General features: G+C 38.4%; 3 protein-coding genes across 5 annotated transcripts in view; 1 reads left to right on the top strand and 2 right to left on the bottom strand.

Moving 5' to 3' along the window:
* Positions 1-400, bottom strand: part of pdzd2 (PDZ domain containing 2) — a 69,609-nt gene extending 69,209 nt beyond the window's left edge. For all 3 annotated transcript variants that reach the window (XM_055024839.1, XM_055024836.1, XM_055024838.1), the window contains exon 1: positions 80-400. The gene's annotated coding sequence lies outside the window, so the exon portion shown is untranslated. The remainder of the gene's footprint in view (positions 1-79) is intronic.
* A 4,161-nt stretch (positions 401-4,561) lies between these two features.
* On the top strand, positions 4,562-12,744 carry LOC129355331 (Golgi phosphoprotein 3-like). Its single transcript, XM_055024843.1, has 4 exons — positions 4,562-5,171; positions 8,715-8,846; positions 9,503-9,617; positions 10,951-12,744. Exons 1-4 carry the CDS (start codon positions 4,962-4,964, stop codon positions 11,373-11,375), a joined length of 882 nt encoding a protein of 293 aa, XP_054880818.1. The 5' UTR covers positions 4,562-4,961; the 3' UTR covers positions 11,376-12,744.
* A 516-nt stretch (positions 12,745-13,260) lies between these two features.
* si:dkey-3h3.3 (uncharacterized protein LOC100144568 homolog) lies at positions 13,261-22,275 on the bottom strand. Its single transcript, XM_055024840.1, has 4 exons — positions 22,178-22,275; positions 19,191-20,159; positions 15,011-15,228; positions 13,261-14,686 (listed from the first exon to the last, which is right to left on the bottom strand). Exons 1-4 carry the CDS (start codon positions 22,202-22,204, stop codon positions 14,611-14,613), a joined length of 1,290 nt encoding a protein of 429 aa, XP_054880815.1. The 5' UTR covers positions 22,205-22,275; the 3' UTR covers positions 13,261-14,610.
* Positions 22,276-23,281: the final 1,006 nt, after the last annotated feature.

The following is a 23,281-nucleotide window of genomic DNA, read 5'->3' as shown; positions in this document are numbered from 1 at the left end:
GTTCATCCTGCAGCTCAGCCTGCAGCTCATCCTGCAGTTCAGCCTGTATGAATCTTCATGGATGGAAAGCACACCGTACCTTTGAACTGCTGCTGCATTATGAGCGGCTCCGGATTCCCAACAAAAATCCAATAACGTCCTGCAGTTTTCCTGGGATGAGTTCCCCTGACTGCTGCTCGGAAAGCCCGTAAGATCAACAGCAGTAACATCAACAGTTTGACGAGAACCTGAGAAAAGTAGAGCAAAGCTGCATTTTAATTCTGCCTTCTAAACTCCCCTGAATGTGTCTAGAGCAGAAAAAGCGACATGTAATGAAGAGCAGCTCTGGAAAATCTGCTGTAAATATCCTTTTATCTCCGGCAGGCAGCTATCTGTCTGGATTATTGTGGACGTTTATTACTTGTTCTGATGTTGTTCTCGTCAAAGCGGGTGGAGGGTGGAGTCACAATGTCCAGATTTGCCCTCCGGTTGTTATGCCCTGAACTCTGCCTGCCAGGCATTAACTTCGTCCAAACTGTGGATACTGTGACACTTTACCGCCGCCAGGCTCCCTCCCAATAAGCATAAAGAGATTTATCTATCTGCTAGTGTCAGAATACACACCAGCAGGCCCAACGGACTCTCAATTATACCCACATTTTACATTTTGTGTGGAACATGCCTTTTGACAGGGAGTGGATTATCATGTAAACACAGCATATATTCCATCTTTTGCTGTTCATTTTTCATTTGGAGAGTCAGCATGGGTTTTTTCCACACAAAATCTTGTTTCAGACATTTTCAGACTAAACTAAAACTATCAGCCTGCTGTTGGTGCAGAGGTCACGGCAGTCAGCTTGTATTTGTGTGTGTGTTTGGGTGGAGGAGTGTTTTACCACCTTACCCAAATCAGGTGCTCACAGTAAACAGTGACATTTTTCACCAGCTTTTGCAACAGCTGGTGGAGAAACTATTTGACTGACTTGAAATCAGCTCACAGGGTGAACACTTCTATTCCAACTGTTCTCAAAGTGGGAGACGTCGTTCTTCAAGGGAAGACAATGCACCCAGACCAATATGAAATATGGGTATAGTGGCAGGTATTTCCAGGTAGGGATGGTCTCATACATTCATGTAATGTTCATACTTGTACAGATGACTTATTGCACAGGCCTATTCAGTTATTGTATCCTTTACCTGTATTTTAAAAGAAGATAAATCCTGTAAAGATGAATAGTTGTTCATCAGGCAGGAGGATGTTGTGACTTCTTTCCACTTATATGTTAAGTGTAATTTGCATGATTACTATACAATTTATGCTTTAATTGTATATGAAGCATAATTTACATTATTATTATTATTTACTAAATTTAACATGATTGTACATAATTACAAAAGTGTGAAATGAAATTGATAGTGCTTTTAGGCTAGCTACTGCAAAGGATGATTTCTTTTGGAGAGAGGAAGTCTCTGTTTTTCTTTGTTGATAATAAAGGGGTTGACAAAACAGCAAAACACTACCAAATAAAACAAACAAGATAAAACAACCTGTTTCCTGCACAGCAAACACAAATACATCTAAAAGTATATAAATAAACCAAAAGTGAGAAAAATGTTGAGAGCACATATCTGTTGTCTTAATGGCTTTTCTTTGAGTTCTAATATATTGTTTGAATTCCTCTTTAAAGACTAAAAAGTGATGTTTCTGATTTGAGAATTTAGATTTATGTGTAAATCTAGATTTATACATAAATTTGCAATTAATCTTCTTCATAGAGTTGGAAGAATAAACAATTGAACATTGTTTAACAATATTGGCACAGGAAGTCTTTGCCTTCTTGATCTTCTCGACTGATTTCATTGGCTGGTGGTGTGAGAGGGACATCATCTGGTCTACAGGAGGACAGGTTTGAGTTGAGGTCAGAGGTCAGACGCATCCTAGCGAGGCTCAGGCAGAGGAAAAGAAAAGAAGCACATAGCAGTCATTAGGGTTTGTTTTTCTTTCAGGGTATTTTTTTCATATATGTTATTATATATTTTAATAATATATAAAAACTCCCATGATTCTAAAGTTTCAACCACTTTTTCCCCAACATTTTGAGAAGTTACAAATCACTTACTTATTCAAACACACACAAACATAAAACATCTTAAAGCCTACCGTGTCTTTTATTCTTTGCAATATCAGATTTTGACATTTAGAATTCAAGTTAATTTCTTAGTCTGAGGGAGAGTTTGACCAGAGAACAATGGATTACTTTCAGTTTGTTGATCCCAATGCTGAAGCTGTGAAGCCGATGAGCAGCCGTCCTCTCATTTAAAGCCGAATTGAGGTATGAGGCTAGAACCTTTGTCTAGGTCGGAACCTTAACACTGCTCTGTGAGCATCCCAGCTGTCCAGTCCAACCAAGGGATCACGGCACCAAGATGTTGTTATATTTTGTAATAAAAACTTCTTCTTTTAGAAAAACCAAAACGTTCCACCTATTTATTCCTTCTATTTTTCATCAAGCTGTGGTTGCTCCTGTTTCAATTGATTTACACTTAAACTTCTCAAGTGATTTTAGGGAAATATGGCTTTCTCTTTTGGTTTTTGGGTGCTTGTGTGTGTGACAGCTGCTTGTACCTGTCGCAGCTGTCACATACGCACTCGGAGGCATGTTGGTGGGATTTCATGCCATTTACTGGAACCACTGAAATGAGTGGTCAACAACACACAAATAGCGCAATGAGCTTCCCTACTGGTCCACTAGTCACTCTGTATACACAAGAGCCCTAAACTACAGTGGCCCTGAGTTGCAAACCACTTCAACAAATTCAAAAACACAAAGATATTAACGAAACGCCACAATATGAACAAAACAGGAAGGGTATATCTCAGTTGGAGACCTGAGACATCGCTGATTGGACGACAGTGCTTTGGAACCGGAAGTTATTGCTGGAGCGTGTTCGGCCCGTTGTTGCCATATGTTATATTGAAAGTGGCTAATCTGCCAGCAAGCTAATCCAAATAAATGGACCGAACTTCATAAAGCGCCGTTCTGCAAAGTATTTTAAGTTAATGAATGTCACTGACACAATCACTCACACATTATTATATTTAGAAATGAAAATCTAACAGACTAAATTATTTTACATAAACTGTTATCAAATCAAATGTTATTTGTATAGCACATTTCAGCAGCAAGGCATTTCAAAGTGCTTTACATCATAAACACAAAAACACAAAGTCATGCAACATAGAATAAACAATACATTGTTACATCATTACATTTTTAATTGATTACGTTTCAAATCAAACTCTAATCAGGTGTGTTTTTAGTTGAGATTTAAAGGAAGTCAGGGTTTCTGCTGTTTTACAGTTTTCTGGAAGTTTGTTCCAGATTTTTGGTGCATAGATGCTGAAAGCTGCTTCTCCTCTCTTGGTTCTGAGTAGTTAACTGGGCCAATTTTGTTACAAAGGAACTATTTCTCTGTTGTTTAGAAGTTTGTTTCACCACAGAAAAGCACAGGACTGGCCACAAAGTCAAGAAATTCTGCTTGTAAATTTACATTGTTATTATCATCTTTAATGTTACCAGTGAAAGGTAAAGGCAGTGGCTCCACTTTGTGCTGTAAAACGGTTGAAACTAGTCCATGCAGCACGTTTCCTCCACTGCCACTGTCAGCGTATTCATGCCTATTGTCCAATCAGCGATTTCTCAGGTCTCTCACTGGGACACACCCTTTCCGTTTTGGTAATGTAGCTGTGTTTTTGAATTTGTAATTGTGCTTCATTGACATTGTTGTGTTTGTAGGATTTGGGTTGGAAAGATTGCGTTGCACTTTTAAGAATGAAGGGCATCCACTTTAGCAGGAACACCAATATGCAGAAGCTTTAGCTGACGATTTCCTCCTGCCCCCGCTCAAATGCAAAGTATCAGTTTGCATTTGAGTCTTGAATTCAAAAGTAAAAGTACAGAAACTACCCTTCAACAACATAAATGTCGAACCACATGATACTTAGTTGCACCAAATTATATTCTCATTTTCAGTCATTATCAACAGGCAAATAATTTACTTCCTTAAAAAAAAACAACCTTACTTACCACACAAGGCAAATATGAAATTCAAAATCAAAACAGAGAATTGTGGGAATATTTAATTATTAAAGGGTTTTTTTTAGGTCAGACCACATACCCAAATATGGCAATTACATATCTACTGCTGAAAATGAAATTTTTTTTAAATTTGAGAATTTGAGAAAGATTAACAAACCTCTTTGAAGTAGACTGTTGGATGATGGAACTTCCTGTTTTTGAAAGGTTAAAAGATGCATATGTGGGAGATATTTTTCTTTTTATGAGTTTAAACTTGTTTTAACTGTAGAAAGTCGAGCCGGATAAAATAATTGGGTGTCACTTCGTTGGGCCAAATCTCACTAACTCACTAAAAGTTTGGTACCACAAATGACCACAAGGCGCCATTTAGTATGGAGTGAAAATTATGGAGTTAAAATAGTCTCAAAATATATGTGCGCGTGTAAAAATATCTGCGTGTTTAAGTATGTTTCACAGACACAACTATTCAAAGTTACACACAAACATGCTTACATGGGTTACATATCCAGTATTACATATGCACAGATATTTTTACACACACACACATGCACACACACATACATACACACACACACACAGCTCCCCCCCCATACACACACACACGCACACACACATACATACACACACACACACAGCTCCCCCCCATACACACACACACACACACACACACACACACACACACACACACACACACACACACACACAGATATTTTGAGACTATTTTCACTCCATAGCGCAGTTCTTCAGACTGGTGGCTGACCAGGTTGCTGTCAGCTATATGTTGTTCCTCAGTAACTGACAGGTTGCTGGATGAACCTTCCGCGGTAGGGCAGTCAGTGGTGTGTACTTTCCGCCGTGGTTGAACCAACTCCTCTCCTACTGATGACTTCCATGACTCAAAGAAGTTCAGGCCTCGTGCAGAGGCGCACAGAAGCCTCGCGCACCGCTACCGACAAAGATCGCGAGGTGGGCCGCGAGGAGCCGGAGCCCCGCGGAGGAGAGGAGCTGGATCACGACGACAGCGGAGACTGCAAAGAAACACGACTCACCTTAATGGAAGAAGTGTTGCTGTTAGGACTGAAGGACCGAGAGGTGAGCGCAGACAGATACAGTTTCACATGTTGAAGTTATCTGAGATCCCAGCGAGGATCCCCAAGTCACACAGCGTTAGCATGTCTGGAATGCTAACTGTAGCTAACAACAAGAGCAGGCCTGGAACTTAAGAATTTGAGTGATTTGTGGCTGAAATAGGTTTCAATTTCTTGCATTGCGAAAGCGAGGAATGCGCTGCTGAGATGACCAATGCGTGTTTTTAATCAACTAGGTCAAAACAAGCATCTTAGGATAATGCTCAGTGCAGTATTTTCCTGTGTAATATAGATCCACAAAATGTATTTAACGGGCTCATAGGTTATTAATTACATTCACATACATATGTATGTATATACATACGTGTTTGTATGTATGTAGCATGTATGCATGTAATTTTGTTGCCCAAAACTGCACTGTATGATTGAAGGTGTGCAAGTAAAGATGCAAAGGATTTAGACAGTTGGGATATGAACACTAACAGATCATCTGCATAAATGAGCCTATTATCATCCATGGTATAGAGGTGGAGATGGTCAGTACAACTGGACAGTAAGCTGGACTGGTCTTCCAATACAGACAATGTGTACAAGAAAGCAGAGAGTAGAATGTACTTTTAGAGGAGATTGGCCTCCTTCAATGTGTGCTCTAAGCTCCTGTACATGTTTCATAAGTCTGTTGTATCTACTGTTATATTCTACGCAATTGTTTGTTGGGGGCAATGCAAAGAAGAGAGACACACAGAGACTGAACCGCCTCATCTGCAGAGGTAGCTCTGTGGTTGGTGTGAGCCTGGAGACGGTGGTGGAACAGAGGACACTGTCTAAACTCAGTTCAGTCCTAGAGGACACCAGCCATCCCCTGCACTGTTTTGTCCAACCAGAGGAGCTCCCTCAGTGAAAGGTTCCTCTCACTGGGTTGTTCAACTGAGAGGATGAAGAACTCCTTTGTCTCTTGGGCCATCAGCTCTTTAATGTTGCTATCTCTGGGCGGGGCAAGAGAGGCAGAAGGGGTAACTAGTATTTTAACACATTTAAGCACTTTACACGACCTCTTTTAGTGGTAATGTATTGATTGTATTTATTATATTTCGTGTACTTTTTAAGGATTTTTAATGTTGTGTGGATATGAATTAATGTGAGCTACAGACAGACAACCTCAATTTCCCTAAGGCAGGGCTGTCAAACTCCAGTCCTCGAGGGCCACTGTCCTGCAGTTTTTCCACAGGTACAAAACACAGGAATGAAACGGTGTAATTACCTCCTCCTTGTGTACATCAGTTCTCCAGAGCCTGGCTAATCACCTAATTATTCTATTCAGGTGTGGTGCAGCAGAGGCACATCTAAAAGTTGCAGGACACCAGTCCTCCAGGACTGGAGTTTGACAGCCCTGGGTTGAGGTCTTCTTTCAATTCACTGATATCCTCCTCATCAGGGATTTCAAATGTTGTTTTATCTTGATCAGTCGCCATCTTCTTCATGCAAGGACTCTGCCTTGAGCAGAAGAAGAACTTCCAAAAAAAGTTTGACTTCGGCTACAATTGGTTAGGTTTGTGTAGAAAGTTTTTGTACACTGTTAGTTTAAGAATAGATTGTACATCTGGAGCAAAGCAATTGTTGGTATTGAATCATGGCCGCTGAGGCCTGCCTAGAGCTCACAGACACGCCTGCATCACTGCATCACTTGACTCCGTGAACGATGACTTTGATTTTCTGATTGTAGTTTTACAAATCAGAAGGTTTCTAAAACTCCACACGCATCCAAATATTGAAACCAAATATATAATTAACATTAAACAGCTGTCTCGTTCAAATCAGCTTTTGTCCCTTGTTGTGAAGGATGGTTCTTTACAGTGCAGCCAATTTCTGGTTATATTCATAGTGTCAAACTGGCACTTTACGAGAATAAAAAATAAAAAAAGTAATCTCACCAGTATTTCTGCCATTACCCGATGAGGTCCCCAGTTGCTTCCTTGACATGGTTCCTCCACTGTACACTGTACTGTTCTTCTATTTGCACAAATTCTGACAGCCATTCCATCTTTAGAAAAGCGCATTTCTTTTTTACTTTAGCTTGATGAGTGGATGTCCCACTGCGCGATTGCCGAGACATGTCTTTGAAACACAAGATGTTAGCTTGTTGGCTTTCGCGTCTCTTAACTCCACCTAGCTAATCTGCATGGTGCCACAGTGCATTTGACCGTACACACAATAGCATGCGATGATTGGCTGCGTAGCTAAAGTGAACCATATTGTATCATTGGCTGGATACTTGTGACTTACTGAGTCAGATTGCAAAATAGTTCAGAAAAAAATGGTATTAGTCCATAGTCAAAACTGATGTCTGAGCTCAATATCCAGTTTATGTTGGACATTATTTTATGCACCATAGGTAAAATCCTGGTCCTCGACGGTCCGTATCGTGCAACTCTTGGATGTCTCCCTGGTCCATCACACTTGAATCCAATAGCTGAGTCACCTCCTAAGAACAGTCAGGTTCTCCAGAGACCTGCTAAAGACTTCATTATTTGACTCAGGTGTGTTGAAGAAGAGATGCATTTAAAAGTTGCAGGAGACTGGCCTTTGAGGTCTGGAGTTGTCCACCCCTTTCCTACACCATGCTTTGGAAACATTAAGGTTCATCATGCTTTACCTGCATGATGACCTGGACTGAACCAAACCTTTATGTCAGTGTATACATATTCAAATAGCAAATAACGTAAATGGCTCACTGTGCACTTAACTGAATTACTCACCTTCAACAACATCAAGGTGAATGTAAACATCATTGATACTGGAGCTAAGCACCATTTTTCTCTGTTTACAATGAGGAAAAGCCCAGCTCTAGCTCACAAAATGGGACTAATCCAGCTCCAGTTTGCTGCTGGAGCTGATCAATAAGTGCATGCTTCTGGAGTGAGAAGCAGGCTCATGGGGAAGAGCAGCCATTCAAAACATTATTAGTACCAATTCTCAACAAGAATTAAATATCAGATGAGTGTCAGAATAACAGAAGCTGATTGTTTCTCATCTTTGTAAATCACCCATCACAGAGTAGAAGCTCGAAGCTCTGCTTACAGCTGATTATTGCCCCTTAATCATACACTTTATTTCTCACTCAAGTTTTTTATCACTGTTGGTCTTTTAATAGGTCTTCCTCTTAAAAAAAGTGATTAACACTGGTCTTCCAGTGCTACTGGTATGGATGATAGATACGCTGATTAGAGTTGTGGATCATTCACAAGCTAGTTGTTAAAAAAGAGCAGTAATTAATTAACATGGGGATATAATGGCATCTGTTTTCAAGGTTACTGTGATAATTAGTGAACATATTTCCCATGTTCACTATTACACTACTCAAAATAAAGTCAACACCTAAACAAAACATTGTAACTCAAAATCAGTCATACTTTTGTGGAATGTCTATTGTGAATAAATTTCACCTGCTGGTGTGCAAATGGAGCACACAACAGGTGTAAATGAAAGGCAATTAGCAATACAACTTCTATAAAAGCAACATAAAATACTGTGATTTACCACGGCGCAGGGCTACACATCCTTCTGGAACGACTGCATATCATCGGGCTTGCGGGGCTGCATGCTGATTGAATTGGCCCTACGAGGACGCCTTCAGCTGGAGCCATGTGGTGTGAGGAGAAGAGGTCTGCTGTCCAGAAAGGTACAACTTCTTGGTCTGCATTGAGTGGAATTGCACAGTAAATTAAAATGAGCTCAATTCATAAAATGAGGATGATAATATTGCTTGCTTGTTCTCGTCGTGGCTCTTCTCTTTCTACCAAAGAGACTGAGAATCACTGGTGCATCAAGTTACTCTTCCCTTCTTTGGTAACATCTAAACACACAAAGCCTCGGTTTTCTGCCACTCAGGGTGACTGCAAGGGACACAATAGCGAAGACAGTGACAAAAGTTGAACAATTTTCAACTTTCATGTGTGGCGTCGCTAGCCCGTGTGTGCACGCCTGCATGTACGAGGTAGAAATTTCACATGCACAAATTACACTGTTTGCTCAGACGGATGAGGATAAGTGGCTGTCGCTTCACCGCACAAGCTCATAGAAATGAATGGAGATGGAGCAGCGCTGTCTCCCGTCAAACCTGTACTCAAGCCTACATTGCTTCTTGAAACCTTTCATTTAACATAAAACTATAGGTAAACGTAGGAATGATCTTATTTGTGTTCTTCATTCCCAATCTACCCTGACATGTTTTTCCACAGCTTTAGTAGAAGACATAAATAGTTCTGCACCCTTTGCAACCTAGTCTGGTAATTCCTCTGTTTGACTAGGTGTTTGTCTTCTAACTAAAATTCCCAGGTGCTTTGTAAGTCAGATGCTCCAACAGGAGATGTTCTTCTGGATGAGGCTTTAAAACACATCAAGGAAACCCAACCTCCAGAGACTGTGCAAAGCTGGATTGAACTGCTGAGTGGTGAGTTCACATATTTTCTCTCAAACATTTATTGTGAAAATGTCTTTACCAATATGTTTTTTACTACATGCAACTGTTGCAGGGACACTTTGATAACATTGCAATAATGTAATAATGATAAAACATGAATGAGTGATTATTTCTAATTCTGGACATGAGACAATACTGCTTAGTTTGGCAGTATTTCTCAGAGGATTAAAATGTCATGGTTTCTAACAAGGAGTGAAAATTAGCACCTGCTACTGGCCACATGCAGGTAAAAGTATGAAGTGGCTTGTAAATTGCCTGCCGCTGTGGCTGGTTGACAGTTTGAACAGGAAAAAAAGCTCCATTCAGTTTGAACTTCTGTCCAGGGGAGGACTGACAATCTGAGTACAGCCTTAGGAATGCACATACTGTATATAGGGTTATACCCTATATACAGTATGGGTGTCAAAGTCCTCCAGTCTGGAGGACTGGAGTTTGACAGCCCTGATTTAAGCTAACTGGAGTCAGAGGCGAGGTGGGTGACTCCTTTATGCAAGACATGCATTTCTTGGGCAAAGAAAATAATTTCAGTTTTTGTCTTTATTCCATCGATGAAACCCGTGACCGTGAGTTACTCTGTTTATGTCGTCCTTATCTACATCATGCATAAACTTTGAATTGACTTGTTGCTGAAACGTCCTATGCAAATAAAGTTGCCTCACTTTATGTCCTGTCTTGTTACTCTGTCTTTATCGTCTTCCTATCTTCCTTTTCTTTTGTCATGAATTAATTTTCAACTGTTGTTTTTCCTTCTCTCTTCATTTTTCTGTGTCCTTTTTCATTCAGTGTGCCCTTCGTTTCTTTCTTCTGTCCATTGGGGTAACCTTAGTCATACTTTCTTTCTTTTAATGTTTTTCTTTTTTGTCTTTCTCTCTTCCTTCATCTCTTCTGAATTCAGTGTTTCTTTGCTTCCTTTATTGTCCTTTGTCTGATAAGGACACAGACAAGAACAAGAGAGGACAGAAAAAGCATTCCTGTGTTTCTGAGCCCTTCTTTGTCTTCTTCCTTTTCATTTCTGTCCAACCCATCATCCTTTCTCTCGTGTCCTTCCACCTTCCTTTCTTCAGGTTGTTGATTCCATCATTTTGGTCAGATCATTCTAAAAATATTTGCCATAAATTGATAGTTAACTTTTGTATTTGATATTGAACAAATAATGTGATAGACTGGAAACTGAGTCCAGATAAGTCTGGAAGTTTCACATAAAAAATGTGTAGGAACTTTTTTAAACGGTTTAAAAGTTGTTTTTGGAAATGGTTTTGTTTTTTCCATTGAAGTTTTTCTTCTTCATAAATCTGCTCCGCAGGAGAAACATGGAACCCACTGAAGCTGCATTATCAGCTGAGGAATGTCCGGGAACGACTGGCCAAAAACTTGGTGGAAAAAGGCGTCCTCACAACAGAGAAACAGAACTTCTTGCTTTTTGATATGACCACACATCCCCTCACCAACAACAACATCAAGCAGCGTCTCATTAAGAAGGTCCAGGAAGCGGTTCTGGACAAGTGGGTAAATGACCCTCATCGAATGGACAAGCGATTGGTGGCTCTTCTATTCTTAGCTCATTCTTCTGATGTGTTGGAAAATGCATTTGCCCCGCTACTAGATGAGCAGTACGACTTGGCCATGAAAAGAGTGCGACAGCTGCTAGAACTGGAGCCTGAAGCAGAGAGCGAGAAGGCCAACACGAATGAGATGTTGTGGGCTGTGGTAGCTGCTTTCACGAAATGAGAGCACTGGACACAATCTCTGGTGGTACTGTTCTGTGTTCTGTTGGGTACAAATGAGAAGAGTATTCCCAATAAGAAAACTTTACTGGTGATGCAGGAGATTATGTATTACTGGCATTTTTTTTTCTTCCAGGTAACTTTCTTGTGGACGAATAATTTGCTCCAAATCTGAAATTGCTATTTCACTTATCACTTTGCTAAAAATCTGAACTCAAAAAGATGAATGAAATTGTTTATGAAACCAATATGTTGACTTTTTTTGTCTCTTAATATGTTAATCGAACAGTTTGGCAAATGTTAGAATAAAGTGACTAACTCTTAGATGAATGGAAATATCCATGTAAGAGCAACGTAAAAGGTTATTTGATTGGACCAAACGATATTATGCTGTAAGTCTACAACATCTATGTTTCCACTTGTTTCATACAAGAAATGAGACAATGTGGCAAGATCCAAACCCAGTGTTGTGGACTGGCAATAAGAAGTTATTTCATGTTGGCGTCTCGTCAAACAGCAGTGCGACAGCTGCTGGAACTGGAGCCTGGGGCAGAGAGCGAGAAGGCCAACACAAAGTCAATATGTGTTCAGTGTCAGGAGGAACTGCGTTAAGTTCATAATGACTCAAATCCCAGGTCTGACTAAAGTAACAAGACCAGGTAGGAAGTTTAAATCTCCAGAAACTGCTTTGAAAATGGTTCAGTTTGTGTCTTTATTGTTTTAGGTACAATACAGTCAGCAGAAATGGAAAATGCAGTAAGGAATGATTTTGTGTATAATCTTTTCTGGATGTAGAAAGCAAACCGTTTTTGTCATACAAGGTGTACGGTTATCCTGCAGAGAAATACATTTGTGACAATATCCTTATCTATTGTACTGACGACTTGATCTAGTTCAAATAATCGTTCAACCTGAAGCTTCATTCTTGATCAGGACAGGAATAGGTCTAGCTGATTGATGATTGATCACAAAGCTTCACTTGGAAAAAAATGACTCAAGCTCTCGAACATGAAACTACTTTCTTTTTGTACAGCTGTAGCGTAAACATACTGATTCAGAAAACCAATCTAGATTTAGACTCGTCTTGCAAAATTGACAAGATCCTGAAGAGTTTAGCTAGTGAAATACTCAGTTCTAACTGGAACAGGGATTGATTATGCAGGGCATTTGATGTTCAGGTAACTCAGATTGGTTCTACTGTTTGAAATTGTAAATTAGTTTGTTTAATCCTGTTTACCATAAACGATCACCTCGTCCTACTTTTGTATCACCAAGCTTTTGTGTTGATCAACACTGTTCTGTGTTATAAATGCTCAGAGTTGCAGAACTGAAGATAATGGAAGATGTTTTCTTAATAAAATTTTTAATATGTTTGTCTTGGATCTTGGGAGTTTCTATCAAGCAAAGCTTACGTACAGAAGATAATTAGTGCCACATGAACTCTTATCATGTGGCACAAACCAATATAAGTATGCTACATTTACAGAAGAATAAATCATTTAGCATGAAGATAAATAAATTGGCTACTTTTTGTTCACAGTTAAAAAGATGTGCTTACAGTTTAGGAAAGTCTAGCGGCTGGCTTAACTAAATTAAAATAAACACTTCCAAACTTTTTCTTCCTATTTGATTTCTGCAGACCTGAAAGGAACAGCATAGTTGACAAACAAATGCTCATTTTATTTAGCTTCTGGTACAAAACAAAATATATTTGTGAATTGATTATGCCTGTTCATACATTAGAACACAATTGTAAAAATGATTGTTTTAGCAGTCTTTAAAACAAACATAACTGAATATGATCTCATTCACGGCAGGGAGTCTGTATAAGATGGCTCAAATGTTTTTTTATTAAATCATTATTTACACAACATAACAAAACAACTCAGACAAAAAAGTTACAAATTATTAGACATTGATTTAACTTCACAATGAACAAATCAATGTTAACTATAAAGTTAAAACCAATTTAATTTGAACGTTGATGCTAATGTTAACTTAGTAAGTTTTGGGGAACTAAAATGAATAAACAGGTTGTTTTAGTTCCCCAGCTGTGAAAAGGAGCCAGAAGAGTTTGTGCTCAACTTCTACTTTAGAAGCTCAGCTTCCAACTATGTTTCTGGAACATTTAGAGTCATTGCTATGTTTTTTTCTATTCTACTCCTTATTTCTGTCAGTTTTTAATTTTCTAATTTCCTTTATTTAACCAAACATTGAGGTCTACTGTAGATCCTATTTTCAAGAGGGATCTGGAAAGCTCTTCTCTGAGAATACCCACATAGCAGACCCACCTGGCCCGGATCTGGCATTCTGCTGGCACATCTGGGAAACCCAACCAGACTCGGGCCAGATCTGTCCGTGCCAAATATGGCCCAGTTACAGAAATTGTTATGTCTCCCATGTAGTATGTGACAATTCATTTTCTCATAGGAAATCAATTCTTTAACAACATTCCATTTAAAAAAGAAATTAGAAAAATGATGGTCTATTATATTTTTGACTTGTTACTCTGGCCGTTATTTTTGTGTATCTAAATTTTAAATATGTTTATTGAATGGAAACATGTCTTTTGTTGTTGTTCTAGTTCTTAATCATACTAATGTCTAAATATACAACTATTTTACGCTGTCCTGGTGGCGTACGTGACAAACTGCAGGCTTTAGCTCCGTCTGTATAGCCACGGATTCATGAGCCGATAGCTCCTGAACGTCTGGTTGAACGTCCAATTGAACTCAATCCGTAAATGTTTCATATATATATTCTTTGGTTTGTTTTCTTAGCCAGAAATAAATGATTCATTTTAATATATTTACAGCTGTGTTTTTGCTACCATCTGTAACTGCTTATTCGACAATGGTTGGAAATATTTTATTTACAACTTTGGGGGTGTTGAAAATGTCAGCTAACCCTATTTTACATTGCTATTTTTTTTGTTTAGTTTAGTACTAATAACTTTTCTTGCAATTAAATAACTCTGTCAGAAATATTTGACTGAATACATTTCAATTAATTAGGAAAGACAGTGTAGATGTACAGTTTCTATTAATAACTTGATCAACAGAAATGACTCCAAAAAAGCAAAAATGCAGCTGAAATAACAGAATACATTCAAGACTAATGTCAATATACTGACAATTCTGGAATTACATCACATGATTATTAGTTACGCAGTGAGATTATTGTACATGGCTCTTTCTATGCTGGTAAAATGTTACCTTTCCAATTTCAAGAGCTTAAATTCATGCCTGTTTGATGCCTTTGGCTTTTAGCTCTTCTTGGACTCGGTTGAGGTAATCTGGATCTGGGTATCCATAACTGCAAACAGGGAAACAAATCCATCAGCGTGGTGCTGGTGTCAACCTCCAATAATCAGCCTGTATTAACACTTGGACACATCAGCTTTGTTTCCATTTTTTATTTATGATATTTGTAAAATAGTAGCTCATTAAATATTCTGACCACTAACATACAACTTGCTCACAGAATTTACTTAGAGGAACACCATGAAGTCTGTACCTAAAACATCCATGGTTATTAAGTCTGTATATTGAAATTATTTATGGTGCGTGGTCATTAAAAGCTCATCAAATAAAAAATAAATGAATAAATATGTGATAAAAGGCCATAAGCAGTCCTTACGAAGTTGGTCCTCCATGCGTTGATGTCTTGTGATGAATATCATTCCAAGTCACCATATTGTTCCTGCCACTGGTGCTGGATCGACCAATCGTGAAGATGAGCCTCTGATCAAAGGCTTTCCTGAGCAGCTCCAGGACCTTCCTTCCTTCAGAGCAGTCTGGGAGGTAGGCGGTTCGGGATGCACCTTCGAATGGTTGACCAGGGTTTGGATGCTTCTCCTGCAAAAACGTTTGTATTTTAAAAGTTATCTCAGGGTGTCATGTGATTGTCCCCAGATAAAAGCTACTACTTCCTAATGCCTCTGCATAGCAGCAGGCTAACTGTCCTTCAGGAGCAAAATGATTTGTAACAGATACTGAAAATTGTTTTCTCTGGATTAAAGCTGCACATCAAAAGCACCATGCACAGGCATTCATGTGAAATTATGAAGGATCCACTCAAGCAAAGGATTGTTTGGATGACTCATTCTTGATCAGGACAGTTGTCAATAATTTGGCCAGTTGGATGCACTTGCATTGTTGTTTCCAAATTTAAGACCTTTTGAAAGAGATAATGCTCAGGAAGCGTGCTTTGGGAAATAGAATCAATATTACTTGGAATATTCAACCGTAATCTCACACTCCCGTACTCTACTAGTATTTTTAGTTTTGCAATACAAGTTTTATCTAACGACGGGCATTTATCATATGGTTTGATTATTGCAAAGAAATAATAAATGAATCAGAATTGTGATTTTAAAAAAATCTGATTTATCATACCAACAATAAATTAGAACTTATGGCGTCTGTCTACCTTAAAAAAAATAGTATTGTCAGGAATGACACTTTATTGATGCTGTGATTAAACTAATCATGAAGAAAATGATCTAAACAGTCATAAATTAAATAGTATAGTAATAGTACTAATACTTTATGAAGTAGTTACTTGGTGCATCTGGGTCCTAAAAATCCAGCTTTTTTAAGTTATAAGGTCCTGAAAAAAAGAACTTAAACTTGAAGTAGAATTACTCTGACAAATAATTGTTTGAATAAATCATTAAATTAGTACAGAATGTAATTATACTGAATAATTATAGAAAGTATGTGCAAACTTCAGACAATACAGTGTGTGCACAATTATTAAGTAAGTTTTAGTTTTGACCATATAATTTGTATGCATATTTTCAAACTCCACTAGTATAAACTTGAATGCTTATTGAATATGAACACATCAGCTGATGTGCATTTGTTTCATGAAGGAGGGTGGGGCCACAGGAAATCAACACTTTTTATCAGTGCTTCTGAGTTCCAGTCCTCAGTCCTGCTCTGCATGTGCCCGTTTCAGAACAGCTGATCCAAATGACTGCATGGCCGGTTCTGCAGGCATCAAGTCCTGCAGAACCCTGTCAGTCACTCCCTGCTGTCAAGGTGTTTCCCTTGATTTGTTTGGTTTAGGCAACACCTAAAACATCAGATCAGACTGAGGCCTTATGTCAAGGTGTGCATAATCTTTAGACAACTTCTTTTCTTCTGGCAAAATTGGCCAATGAAAGAGATTTAAGTGACTCTGAAAAGTCCAAAATTGTAAAAAGTCTTTCAGAGGGAAGCAGCACTCTTGAAACTGTTAAGACATTGAGGAGTGATCACAGAACCATCAAACGTTTAGTTGCAAGTAGTCAACAGGGTCACGAGAAACGAGTTGAGAAAAAAGACATAAATGAACTGTCACAGATTTAAGAAGAATCCATTATGTTCCAGTGCTGTCAGATTCCAGAACTGCAACCTACCTGGAGTTTCCAGAAGTACCCATAGGTCAGCGGCATGGCCACAGTAAAGAAGATATATATATATCTGACCATCACTGAACAAGACATACAAGTCAAAACACCAAGACTGGGCTAAGAATTTTTGAAAAGTTTTCTGGACTGATGACATGAGAGTGACTCTTGATGGACCAGATGGACGGGCCTTTGGCTGGATCAGTAATGGGCTCAGAGCTCCACTTCCCATCAGACACCAGCAAGTTGGAGGCAGGTCCTAGAATGAGCTGGTATTATTAACGATGAGCTTTTTGGACTTTTTCAGGTAGAACATGGCCTCAAAACCAACTTCCAAAGCTACTGTCACTTTTAAGAAGACACCGTCTTCAAGCAGTGGTACTAGAGGACCAGGATTTTTATGCAGGACAATCCTCCACCGAGCATCAAAATACTCCACGATTAGACTACCAATAAAAGCATTAATTGAGGAAATAATAATGACGTGGCCCCTCCCTCACCAGACCTAAGCCTCCTTGAGAACTTGTAGACTCTTAAACGGTTTACAGTGAAGGAAAACTGTTTACATCTCTGAACAGTGACTGACAGGCTGTGATCGCTGTCAACAGATCAAGAAACTACGGTGGCCCTGAGGTACAAACCACTTCAACAAATTCAAAAACACAGCTAAATTACCAAAACGGAAAGGGTGTGTCCCAGTGAGAGACCTGAGAAATCGCTGATTGGACAATAGGCATGAATACGCTGACAGTGGCAGTGGAGGAAACGTGCTGCATGGACTAGTTTCAACCATTTTACAGCACAAAGTGGAGCCACTGCCTTTACCTTTCACTGGTAACATTAAAGATGATAATAACAATGTAAATTTACAAGCAGAATTTCTTGACTTTGTGGCCAGTCCTGTGCTTTTCTGTGGTGAAACAAACTTCTAAACAACAGAGAAATAGTTCCTTTGTAACAAAATTGGCCCAGTTAACTACTCAGAACCAAGAGAGGAGAAGCAGCTTTCAGCATCTATGCACCAAAAATCTGGAACAAACTTCCAGAAAACTGTAAAACAGCAGAAACCCTGACTTCCTTTAAATCTCAACTAAAAACACACCTGATTAGAGTTTGATTTGAAACGTAATCAATTAAAAATGTAATGATGTAACAATGTATTGTTTATTCTATGTTGCATGACTTTGTGTTTTTGTGTTTATGATGTAAGCACTTTGAAATGCCTTGCTGCTGAAATGTGCTATACAAATAACATTTGATTTGATAACAGTTTATGTAAAATAATTTAGTCTGTTAGATTTTCATTTCTAAATATAATAATGTGTGAGTGATTGTGTCAGTGACATTCATTAACTTAAAATACTTTGCAGAACGGCGCTTTATGAAGTTCGGTCCATTTATTTGGATTAGCTTGCTGGCAGATTAGCCACTTTCAATATAACATAACAACGGGCCGAACACGCTCCAGCAATAACTTCCGGTTCCAAAGCACTGTCGTCCAATCAGCGATGTCTCAGGTCTCCAACTGAGATATACCCTTCCTGTTTTGTTCATGTTGTGGCGTTTCGTTAATATCTTTGTGTTTTTGAATTTGTAATTGTGCTTCATTAATGTTGAAGCACCTCAGAGCCACTGTTAATGAAAAGAAGCATGGCAAATTGGTCACTGACAAACATTTCTAAGATTTAGAAAATATGTCCTTTTTGAGTTGTGTTTATCATTCTCACTTTAATGAATGACAATAAAAAAGTTAGATGGGAAAGTTTTCAGTCTTAAATCATAATCGTTCTCATACAGATATTGTCCTAACAAAGTCAAAATCTCACTTTTACTTTCTTAAATATTCAGGTTTGAGAGTTTATTAACATTTTGGATTAATCAAGAGCGCTGGAGTTCAAAAATAAAATGAATCCTCAAAACTAGAATTTGTATAATTATTGTAACACAATGTATACCTGAAACAGATTTGGCATAAAGATCAAACTGATTTTTGGTCGAGTGGAATTGGAATATTTTTCTGATTAAGAATAACGTTGTTGAAAGTTGTTGATGGATCCATTAACAGAAATAATAACCTTTCAAGTGTAGAAATGAGTAGAATGATCACACTAAGAAAATTTTTTTTTTCAAAATCATGAGAATGAAGTTGTATTATGTGTATAAAGTCATAAAATTAGTAGAATAAAATAGTATTTTTATGGAAGCTGACACATAAGAGCAGTTTTCCCACTGCGTTAGACTCAGGTATCAGTTTTACAAGGAAGGAAGTTATCTTTGGGCTGCACAGTAGCTTTCACTGTTGCCATGTAGCAAAAAGGTCCTGGGATCGATTCCCGGTTCTCCCTGTGCATGCGTGGACATCTTCAGCCGTGTTTGAAGTACTTGGGAGATGATGAACTTTGATGAGTTTAGCTTTGCTCTTACCTTTTGAATTCCACTTGGAATGTGATAATGGATGACTAATGTTCCATGACTCTCATATCCAGGTAAGGAGGCAGAGGATGTGCTGATGTCCATTGTCCCTCCATCAGGCTGTGTCCCCTTCAAGGTTCCATACACCTCCCCACAGATGGGACAAACTGGTTTGTAGTCAAAGGCTCTTTGGAGACAGTCTTTGCAGAAGGAATGCTTGCACTGCAGGGCCTTTTTCTTCTCTGGTGGGATTGGCTCCATACAGATTGGACATGTCTCGTTGCCAGGAGGTTTGCTTAGTTTGGGCGAAGAAGCAGATGATTTATAGCTTTGACTTCTTGCTGGATCCCTTTTAACTGGACTGTAGCCTGAATTCTTTGGTTTTTGTGAAAGAAACTCTTTCAGTTTTTGCACATGTGCAAAAGGTCCACAGACTGTTGTGTCTTTGCTAGAGCCTGATTTAAAAATCAGGAGAGGAAACTTTCTCTGCAGATCCTCAGCTCGATGTGGAGCCACATGAAGAGATGTTAGCTGCAGGTCAGAGGCAGTTCTCTGGTAGAAAGTGATAAACCTCTGCCTCACAAAGTCCAGACGCACCCTGTCAGAAGAGTAAGCTGATTCACTTGGGGCTCTGAAGTTAACCTGTGCTGTGCTCTGGGGGTCACTGTTTGCTGCTTTGAACTCAATGACAAAACGGCCTTGTATTCTCTTTAGTTTTTCATCATATTTTTTTTTTATGTATTCCATCACAACTGCGTTCACAGGTACTGAAGATGTTGCGGCGCAGGCAGTTGGAGGAGCAGCCTGTCCTTGTGTGGAAACAAGTTGCTTTACAAGCTGCTGCACCTTATTAAAGTCTCTACTGAACACTCTGTAAAAGGAACCAGTTTTCTCAAGACGGTAGTTATCAGGAATCCACTTTTTAACATCTATGTCTCCAATCATCTTCCCATCAATGATCAGAGTAATGTCTGTGATAATCTGCAAGAGAACAGAACAGTCAATTAATAAGTCCAGATAAATAAAGTACAACATACAGTGTTGTTTGACTTCCTATCCTGTTCACAAAGTATATTAAAACCCATTCAGTTATTTAGGAGATCATATTTAGATCAGAGATGAAATGAACTCAACTTCTGTTTCTTATGACTGACAAAGATAGATCTTCTCATAAATATATGCTTTGTTCAAGTTATTTTTATTTTGTTTGACTGTGTTTCAGTCCAGTCCTTTTACCTGACCCAGTGTCAGACATCTGAAAGGTTCAAGCTCTCTGGGTTTTACTTGTTCATGGACAGCTTACACATCTTTTTTATTTTGGTCACTACTCCGAAAAAAAGAGTTTCCAACAAAGAATTTCACCATAATACAATCCCAATGACATTAGGTTAAAAAAAAAACAGGATACAATTATTTGCAAATCCTTTTGAATCAATATTTAATTGAACTGACAACAAAGACAAGATATGCAACGCTCAAATGGATAAGCTTTATTTTAATATTTTGTAAGAATTCACTTATTTAGAATTTGATGCCTGCTACATAATTCACAAAAGTTGGGACAGGGTCTCGTTTACCATTGTGTTACATCTTCTTTCCTTTTAGCTGGGGCCCTAACTGTTGAAGTTTTAACTGGAATTATTTGATATTCTTGCAGCATGTACAACTTGCAGCAACTTGGAGCAATCAGACTGTTCTCTGGGATTTTGTGCTTCATAATGAGCAACACATTTTCAATGGGAGAGACTGATTTGAAATAATAAAACTAAATTTAAATCCCCACGTTTCATTCATTTATCTTTAAATTCTCTGAAAATACAAAGTTGCAGCTCGAGCATTCTTCTGATGGAAGGACTTCTAACTAACAGGGACTATATTAGGAACGGATCCCATTCAGCTGGTATCCGTTTCCAGGAATAGAATATGATGGAATGATGATGAAGAGTTGGTACAAGCAAGATACTTGGGATCTTATGCCGGTGTTATGGATTAACTAGTGGCTAAATTAACTGGCCATGGCTTACAGGACCCTTTTACCGAACCAGGAAATAAACAATGCGATAAGCTTGTTTACAAATCCTTGTTGGATTCGGTAAGACACCAATTAAGATCTGCTTAATGTCCCCAATTATTCCCGATACATTATTTCTTTTTGCAACTGCATAAATACAAAGTCTAAACTTGAAGCCGCTGGAAATCTACTTGCAGTAGATCAAACATGAACCGGATGTGAGCTTTTACTCTGAAAGGAGCTCGTAAAGTGGGGTACCGTAACGTCTTGTGCCGTGGCGCACGTGAAAATCGAGTGCGGGCTGCTTTGCTGTCATTTTCGAAGAGGCGTCCTGCTTTACCGCAGTTTTGGGAGTCAATTCCAATGTTTTTCTGATACAAAAGCAGAAACTGTCCACTTCGGCGTATATTGCGGTTATTTGAATTGAAGTTATTTTGGTGAACCTGAATGTGAAAGGGATTGTGTTTCTCATTGATCTGGTTATGCTCAAATGCGGCGTTTTCGAAGCGCGCTGCTCTGCAGACACTTGTTTTGAAACATAATTTTCACATGTAACATTAACCAGTTATTATTTAAAAAAAATTAATTTATAGTAAAGTTTTGCAAAAGGTTTTGTCACACGGGACCCATTTTTTAACAGGCATTGATGCAGCTACCTACAATTTACAAACATCTGCGGTGCGCATAGGTTTCAACTAGTTAATTAAACACCAGTTAATCCAAAACACCGGAAATCAACGGTCCAACAGGAAGTCCTGTTCCCGTGTTTCCTGACAACATGTCACACTTTTCAACAAACATAAAGTAGAATTCCATAGAATATTCTTCCTTTGTTATCATATTTAAAAATAAAATACCCACATGACATTAAAAAACAAGCTGCTTGTAATTCGAGTCAAACTAATAACAATAGCACAACAACATTGGATTCTATACAAATGACAAGCCCAGCTCAGCTGTCCTGGGGGAATAGTTCAAGTAAACGTACCTCGTCCTTTTTGCGATCACAAGTCATTTCTCTGCAGCTTCGTTGGTAAATGTGAGCTAACAAGGCAGGCTGCCTGCTCCAAAGAAGCCTGCTTTCACTTTCAGCTTCTTTTATTTCACGTCTCCCCCTACAGGATATAATGGGAATAACACAAACAATTCGACAAGTGAAAGACCTTCACTGCATGCGTGGAGTTTCCACGCTCAGTATTTGTTCTTAAAACGCAAAAGTAATGAACTGTGTCTGTATTTCGAATGTATTGTAATGATGTTGTAATCATTTGACAAAAGACCATGTAAGTTATCAAACTTCAGGAATAGAGTCTATATTTCTCATACTGTCTTACATTAGATTTGATTAACAGTTTTTTGTTTTATGCCAGTTGAGGTTATTCAGATTATTTCTATTTGCTAAATGCTAAAGTAATAAAATAGATTTTGTTCATTTATTCATTTTCTTTCAATTTAAATTTAGAGGACAACATACGCTCCATACCAACTTTTAAACTTTAACTATGTGATGTCCTAAAATGTTGCCCCAGTATTTCAATATTATTACTTCATGAAGCTATTTATTTTTTGGGGATGATCAAAATGTTGGTCATATGGACAAACACTTCATCAGGATTTCTCCCAAAATGAAAATCTTTGTCAATTCAGTTCAATTCCGTTTATGATATATTTGATTATGTAATGGCTGTTTTACTATCTGAATGGCCTTGCAACCCATGAAGCCTACTGACCTTTTGACCAGTTTTCATTTTGACATAAAATATCTTACATTTTTTTCAGAAATCTTTTTGTAGAAAGACCATGAGTATTTTTATGTTGTCCTGCTAAGGAGACACAACTAGTTATTAGGTTAAGATGACAATTACTTTCCCCAAAGGGCCAGGTTGGTTTGGCCAGATTATTCCTCCTTAATCTCAAAGAATAGAATTACTTGAATACAGGTTTTTGTTTTTATCTAATTATCTTTATCAGATATTAAAATTAGCTTCATAATCAGAAGCGTTCTGTTGTGGCACACCCATTTCCTCCCCAAAAAACACATATATATGTGTTTGCACCAACACATATATCCATTCATCCATTTTCTGTTCAG

Source organism: Poeciliopsis prolifica, unplaced genomic scaffold (assembly GCF_027474105.1).
Source record: "Poeciliopsis prolifica strain line A6 unplaced genomic scaffold, Auburn_PproV2 SCAFFOLD130, whole genome shotgun sequence".
Classification (NCBI taxonomy): Eukaryota; Metazoa; Chordata; class Actinopteri; order Cyprinodontiformes; family Poeciliidae; genus Poeciliopsis; species Poeciliopsis prolifica.
The sequence above is the reverse complement of the archived record's forward strand: the minus strand, read 5'-3'. Positions and strand labels throughout refer to the sequence as shown.